Below are 8,062 nucleotides of genomic sequence, written 5' to 3'. Positions count from 1 at the left end.
ACACACACACACACACACACACACACACACACACACACACCCTTTCAATGTTACATTTTCACTCCAGTATTTGCAATAGTATAGCTTTATGATTTGATTGATCTCAGTCTAAAAATTGTTTGTTATTTTACTCATTTTCTAAGAAGTTATTTTGCATTTTTAAATTGATTGATTGTTCCATTTCTATGTTGGTTTCTGCTTAGTCATCAACTTTGGCCTGATCAACTTTAAAATCAGCTGGCTTTACGCAGTGTGACTGAAGAGTTAGTCATTGAGTGAACAATATATCCACTTAAGGTGATCAGACATCTTTTCCAATATTGCATTTAAAACATTTGCAGGTTTACACAGTGTGTTCTGTATCTATAAGGGAACAATAAGTCACAACTGGAGATTTAAATAGCTCCTAAATTTGGTAAAAAATGAAATATGAAAGTGTGTTGTTTTGACACCTGTTGGCACGTGAGTCGAGGAAGGGTGTTGCCTTTTATTCTGGATGGCTGGAAAAGAGAAAAAGTGGATTTTTTAATTTATTATAAGGAGTAAAACAGCCTCATGTGGTCTATTTTAAGATAGTCTTTTAATTAAGTCAAATGCATCACTAACTAAAAATAGATAGCATAAACATATGTGGACTCAAATGCAAATAAGAATGAAGGAAAATTGAGCGAAAGCAAACAAACAAAATGTAGTTGGATAAGTAAACCTGCTCTTAATGACTTACAGTGTCAGACCGTCACTGTCTGCTAAAGTAAAAGACTAGATTAACTAAAGCACAAGAGGAAGTGCATTCACCTCCATACAGATTTTATGCAGCACGTAATTTCCATTTATTCGTACCTTGGGTGGAGGCGCTTTGGGATTGTTAGCATCAAATGTAGAGACGGAGCGCGATCTGTCTCTCCTCCCATCCTGCTCCAACTCCATCCTGTGGAAATCACTGTCTCACACACACACACACACACACACACACACACACACACACACACACACACACACACACACACACACACACACACACGTTCAGAGTTTTTTTTAGTATCTACCGTGTAGTTTTGGCAATAAATGTCAGACTCCTCCAACAATGCAACATGCAAAGTACTTAACATCAAATCCCAGCATGCATAACTGTAAGAACACGTTTATTTGAACTTTTCAGGCCACAATTTCAATTTAAAACATATTCAAGTCTTATGTCTTAACAAGGATGGAAAGATGAGACAAAACATCCAAAGTGAGAAAAAAAGGCAATTACGTTAAAGGAGGCCTATTGTGTCTCTGCCCTCTCCTGTAGTGTGTTATATACGTTTGTGTGCATGTCAATGGTCTGCAAAGGCTAAAATCCCTAAGTTGGGTATTAAAAGAGAAGAGAGGCAGGTGTTTTTACCTGAGGAGGCAGACGAGCTGGCTGAATGTGGGCCGGCTGTTCGGCTCGTAGCTCCAGCAGCGGCTCAGCAGGGAGTAGACGTGGGGGGGGCACTGCTGAGGTATGGGGAGTCGAACCCCCAACTCCAGCTGGTTGATCACCTGACCGTTCTCCAGCCAGAAGAACGGCTGCTGGGCCATGGAGAACATCTCCCACACACACACACCTGGGTCAACACACACACACGGGGACAGCTGTGTTGGTTTTTTATTCACACTTAACGATATTTAACATCAAATACAGCCTAGTAGTTAAAAATGTGAAAAAAAGGGAAAAAGACCAACAAAATAATACAAAAATGTAAGAATAATAATATGTATATTAATAAGAGAAGTCTACAAGCTTTGAAACTGCATTCTTACTTCAATTAGTTTCATTACCACCGTATCTAGAGACATGGAAAGAAGGAGCTTCACTGAAACAATTCTAACAGTTCATTTGTAGCATGTCTGACGTTAGGAAAAGCTTGATCCTGCAGACAAAACTGTACTTTTAGTTGAGTGTGAGTTTGCTTTAATGCTCAGACAGACGAGTGCTTTCTCACCAAACATCCAGACATCACTGGCGATGGTGAAGCGTCTGAAGTTGATGGACTCTGGTGCCATCCATTTGATCGGTAATCGACTCACTGAGGCTGAAATAAAGATTAAACACGTATCTTTAATATTACAAAGAATGACATTATGGGAATGCATGCTGGAGGTATTTAAAACTCCTTGTACCTCTTGATAAAGACAAGAAAAACTTTAACACCTCAAATGAGTTTCGTCTACGCTGAGAGTCTCTGAGATGCTGACCATATCAGAGGCAAAGTGTTCACCTTTATAATACTCTTGTTCGTCAATGTAGCGAGACAGACCAAAGTCGCCGAGTTTGACGCAGTCAGGAGACGCCACCAACACGTTTCTCACCGCTATATCTCTGCAGAAACCAGACCGAATGATTACGTGTCTTTCACTTCAAAGTGCGGTTGTCTTAGAGGAGTGTGTGTTACCTGTGCACCATGTTGAGTCCTTCCAGGTAGGCCAAGGCTTTGCAGATTTGCAGACAGTACAGTGTTAAGGTTGCTGTGGTCAGGGTGTACTGCTCCTCCACCAGATAGCTGCCCAGCTGACAGGAACACAACACACTTTTATTAAAGATACCTGCACCTCGTATAACTTATATTGTGCAACCTAAACTCTCCAGTGTGTTAACTTAATACAGAGACAGGTTGCCAATTGAACTCGCCTATTTTAAAACAAGGATACAGAATTTTCTTTTATTCTCTCGGCTTTTAAATAAGTCAATTTATACTGTGTTTCTGTGACACTATATCTCCATCACCTCGTGTTGTATAAATAAGATCATTCATTTCATCCAAACAAAACAGAAACCGACCTCTCCGTGTTCGAGGAGCTCCATGACGATCCACACGGGATCCACCTCAATGACTCCGATTAGACTCACAATGTGGGGATGATCCAGATTTTTCATCAAGTCTGCAACACACAAAGCAGCTAGGATCATTAACAAATAAAAGACAAAATAAGACAGACATGTATTACTATTAGAGACAGAACTTTGCGTTTTAGCAGAACAGGAAGCATGAGAGGGGAATTAAAAGTCCCTTACCAGAGTTACCATCGCTTAACCACTAGCTTTTATTTATACTTGACAGGAAAACCAGTATCACAAAGCAGAATCTAACCTGTGTGTGTGTGGCAGAGCTTGTGCCAGCGATAAGAGCAATGTCATCTTCCTCTTTAGAAATACTTCACACTCTCTTATTAGCGAAGATATCACAGTTCCTATTTCGACTGAAACAGAGCTAGTGAATATCAGACCTATTCTTCAGCTTATGAGCTTTCATACAAACTAGACTTCTGATATGACAATACATTTGTTCTAACATGGCAGCCTCGAGGTTCATCAATCAGGGCTTTTTTTTCAATGTTAATTAAAGGGGACCTATCATGCAAAATGCACTTTTGTACGTCTTTTCTACATGAATATGTGTCCCCGGTGTTCCAGGGAACTCACCAAGTGTCAGAAAACACAACCCTCTCTATTTTCCTCCATACCCAAATCTCTTAAAAAAGGGGCTGCAACGGATCTGATACAGACTGATCCAGATTTGAACACTTCTATGACGTCACAGAAGTGGCGCTACGGCTATTGGGCCAACTCCACCAATCAGGAGGAGACAGCCACGGACATTGCCGTTGGAAAGCGACTGGAGACGCTGTAGTACATATTTCAGGCCACCAGATTTTCATATGCCAGGCCTGTAGGGATGGTGCTGTTCTCACAGAATCGCCCCATGATGCAAAGACATGTAAATTGAGCGAAATGAGGAATGGCTAAAAAGCATGATCTGTTGGTATTTTGAAAATAAAAAGTATTAATATGCCTTATATAGTATGGTCCTACACTATATTATTCACATATAGCGATGATAGGTTCCACTTTTAAGATTTTGCAGTCTTTTCAAGAGTGCATATTATACCACGGGGAGGCTGTGGTCAGTGCGGATTAGGTGCTGGACTTTAAATCAGGGGATAGCAAGTTCGAGTCCCACTGCAGCAGCATGTCGTTGTGTCCCTGAGCACACTTCACCCCAAATTTGCTCTGTGGGATTGTCCACAAGCACTGAACTGTATGTAAGTTGCTTTGGATAAAGCGTCTAACATGTAATGTGTATTTTGTTTGAATAGCATTCCTATGAATAACCACCGGTATCCATTCCATACACAGTGAGTCTGTTGTTCTGAACCATGAGGATTACCACAGCCTTCCAGTTTTAGCTTTTTCACAAAGCCACAACCAGGCAAAGGGAGTCGCCGACAAACATGTTTTGATCGGAACAAAATGTTGCCAAACTCATTCTCTCTTTTTTTTCACTTTACCCGAAAGGTCTTCTTTGTAGTGGATGTTTTTCTAGTCATGCTTTCAAAGGTAGAAAAACTCCAGATTTGAGCCGGTTAGGAACAGTTTTACCCTGTTATTACCGACACAACCATCACTCACCAGCGTTCACTGAGAATTCTCCTTCACTTCAGCAGACACAGTCTTTACAGGTTTTCACAGCAACATGGATCCTCTCTCCGCTCTGCAAACACACACACACATGCAACACATCCAGCGTGAAGCTCACTGGATAATTTTCATTTGTGTCGATCAGTGTGTTTGGGGGTGATGAGACGGACTCACGGGGCTTTTATAAACTCATCGTGAACCTCTCCGAGAGAATCCCTACTCCCAGGATCCGCCCCAAACAATTGTCTCCTCTGGAGATCTGTGCTTTCTGAAAATAAGAAAAATCACAACGGGGACTTTCCTTAAACTCATCACCAGGTTTTTTTAGATGGAAATCAGGTGACATTTGAAATAAACTCACCGCTAGAGTCTTCTTTCCCACTCTTGGAATCTCAGTTTTTTTTGTTGTTTGTTAGAGAAACGTTTAATCTACTTATGTGCTTCAGACCACTTGAAAAACTGTGCTTGCTACTTCAATAGATAATTCTGGCCACTTTGCTTTGCTGTAACATTGTACATTTCCCCAACATCGGGTCCAAAAAATGTGTTTTCCAATGATTGCTTGGGCATGAATAATAACATAGTTAAATGATTGGTTCAATTAAAACCTTCTTTGTGTTTCTGGTATAATCTGTGATATGTCTTTAAACCTTTTTATTGTGTGTTTGTGATAGAGAAAGGAGTGTGTCTTTCTGCTGTCCAAAATCATCACGTGCCTCAGTCCAGCTGAATTCATGAATATGAAAATGGAAAGCTTTCATCGGTTACACGCCATTTTTATGATTCACGACGCTCACCGTTTTGGATGTCAGGTAATTTTAATGTCTGCCTCTCTACCTGTAGATCAGATATATTTGGGATTAGAAAATGAAAAGGAACATTCAGCGTTTTACACCTGGTTGCACTTAGGTAGGTTTGGATGACAGTATTTTATTCACCAACTAGTGTAAGCAGCAGTGACATTTTTTTATGATTTGATTTATATTATTGAACCAGTTGTTTGATTCAGGACAATAAGAGTCAAAGTATCCCAGGTTGTAAACTTAAAAGAAAATGGTTTGATGCTGGTTGTTTACTTCATTTAGACTCAGGTGTTTTTTTTGTTGAACACCAAACACCCCAAAACAATTCATTAATAAATTATACACTTTGGCTGCCAGGTAATTAATAATGAGGAAGTTTGGCAGAGTTCCTCTCCAGCCAACAGCTAAGCCAGATTCGATCAGGATACGGCCCATGCTCTTTTCTGCCCACAGCACAAGAACAAACAAAATAAAAAAACTACCAAACCAAAGACACACAATCCAACAATATAACCCAAAACCAACAAATACCGGAGGAGACGTTCAACCGACAGCAAGAGATCCCTGCCGAAGAGATATGAGAGAGGATACCAAAATACATCCAGTCAGTCAGTTTCTTTCCATTTCATATATGTTTCTTTATCAATTTTCATTACTATACTCTCAAACTGCACCCACGCCATACTTTTGTTTACCGCACACCACACTTAACCCCTCAACATTCTAACCGTTAACTTCTTTTTTTTATACCCTCTCTCTAAGTGAGTGTACAACCTCGATGGCTCATCAGATCACTGTGACATAAACGTGCACCCACCTAAACGGCACTTACCCTAGTCCCAACATTTCCTACTAACAGAAGTTCCACACAAGAGCGCAATTATATGGCATTCGTAATTACATCTGAGCACTCAAAATGTAAATGCACAACTTAGTGTTTTGATACTCCCAACCTTTTTCAGGAAGCACATGAACGAAACACAGAAATCTCCAAACAATTTTCCCATAACTCAACAAAATACACAAATAACCACTATTCTTCTCAAATATTGTCACAAATCTGAAAAAATCTGTGATGGTGAGCACTTCTCTTTGCCGAGATAATTCACCATCAACCACTCACCCACAAGTGTGGCATATCAAGATGCTGATATAGAACAGCCAATAGGATTATTGCAATAGCTGTCGCGCCATGATTACGGAGCTAGGTACCACAATAAAAGGACACTCTTGAAAACGTGCAGTTTTGACTTTATTGGGGGGTCTGGGAGGGGTCCGAAAAACGCCCATCAAGCTATCGTGGAATGTGAAAGAGTCTAAGGGTTAGGGTATAGGGTAAACCCCATGTATAAGTGCAAATACAGAGTGCCTCAGTGCTCAATAACGACCTCCAATACACATACGCAGCAATAGCACACACAATACACAACAAATACACCACACCCACCCACCCATGGCCCACCATAGAACTTCAACACAAACATTTACCCACATAAACCCATAACACACCCATAACCCCTAACCCTCACCCGGCCATCGAGGGCTAAACCCCCGTTGGATCTATCCGGCAAAGGGGAGTGCTACACTATCAACAGCATAATTTATTCTACAAGCACTTGGTGAACAATAATGTTGACCAGCAAAAATGGTTATTTCCTCGTGATATGTAGAACCACTCGTCTTATTCGATTCTCTTGAGCTTACTCTATGAAAAAACGAGAAGACAAAAAACAAAAAGTGTAGACATATATTAATTTGGTATCGAGTGTTAGCATACAAGCTTCGTAATATGTCGACTGAAATCAATAGCAGGACACCACGCTACCTACACACAGCACGCACACAATAAAAACAGATACAGAAATAGATAGCACAGATAACGAATACACATAACTAAGATATCGCAAAGACTTCCAATAAATAATATACACAACCGATGCAATACTCCATAATAAGTGATAAGGCATGAAACAAACACTCTTGGCTGCACATAATGCCTGTTCTCTTATTTTCTCTCTCTCTCGCGATTCAAACACTATATATACCTGTTTGGGCTCCATAAACACAACAACCTCATCAGCCTCGCTATAGTAGCCAGCCACCCACGAGTGCGGCAAGGGCAAATCGCGAAAAAAAAGGCCGTCAAAAGCTCTCTGAAGATGCAGGAAGATACTTGCACACACCATGAGAGAAACTCGCCAAACAACACACGGAGCTCGCCGCACAAGAGACAAAAGAGACCTGTACATATTATATGATAGAACCAGATACATACTATATTTGTACCGATCTAGCTCTAACTGCATAATATGCTCATGTCTTCCAATGTGTATGTTCCTACACATGTACAAAACAACCTCGCCAGTGCGTTCACACTCCAAAATAAAAAAAGAAAGAAAAAGCCACTAACACTCGATGTTTGTATTATCCCCTTTGCCCTCTCTTCAAATACATCTCCTCAATAAACACAACTTTCAGAACATTTCACAATAGACATTTTTCTAATCTGAACCTTCATTAATTATTGATGATTTGTTAAATTCCATTCAACCAGGAATTTCCTTTTCTAACATCATGTTTGCCCCATCGCCCTATTATCAGATGTCTTAACATCTGTTGTCTTACATTATTTATTGGTCAACGTTTGCGGCTAGCCTGAATAAAAATTCGAGCTACAAGTTATTTTAATGACATGTAGTCGCGACCATGCGAGTGGGTAGTGTGTGTTTGTGTGTGTGTCGCTGTGTTGTGACTCGGTTGTGTCAGATAGATGTGTGTTGTGTGTCTGTGTAACTCACATAACTGAACTAAATCA

The 8,062-nt window shown here is 40.3% G+C and overlaps 1 protein-coding gene across 1 annotated transcript in view; it reads right to left on the bottom strand.

Moving 5' to 3' along the window:
• Positions 1–2,910, bottom strand: part of LOC104949054 (protein-tyrosine kinase 2-beta-like) — a 6,001-nt gene extending 3,091 nt beyond the window's left edge. Inside the window, exons 1-7 of the mRNA XM_010775338.1 lie at positions 2,807–2,910; positions 2,421–2,536; positions 2,247–2,347; positions 1,971–2,060; positions 1,388–1,592; positions 841–940; positions 453–500 (exon numbers count right to left, since the gene is read on the bottom strand). Of these exons, the coding sequence (XP_010773640.1) occupies positions 453–500; positions 841–940; positions 1,388–1,592; positions 1,971–2,060; positions 2,247–2,347; positions 2,421–2,536; positions 2,807–2,902 (756 nt within the window). The 5' untranslated portion in view covers positions 2,903–2,910. The remainder of the gene's footprint in view (positions 1–452; positions 501–840; positions 941–1,387; positions 1,593–1,970; positions 2,061–2,246; positions 2,348–2,420; positions 2,537–2,806) is intronic.
• Between the last annotated feature and the right edge of the window lie 5,152 nt (positions 2,911–8,062).

The sequence above is a fragment of the Notothenia coriiceps genome, unplaced genomic scaffold (assembly GCF_000735185.1).
Source record: "Notothenia coriiceps isolate Sejong01 unplaced genomic scaffold, NC01 NC01_scaffold00000339, whole genome shotgun sequence".
NCBI classification, from domain to species: Eukaryota; Metazoa; Chordata; class Actinopteri; order Perciformes; family Nototheniidae; genus Notothenia; species Notothenia coriiceps.
The sequence above is the reverse complement of the archived record's forward strand: the minus strand, read 5'-3'. Positions and strand labels throughout refer to the sequence as shown.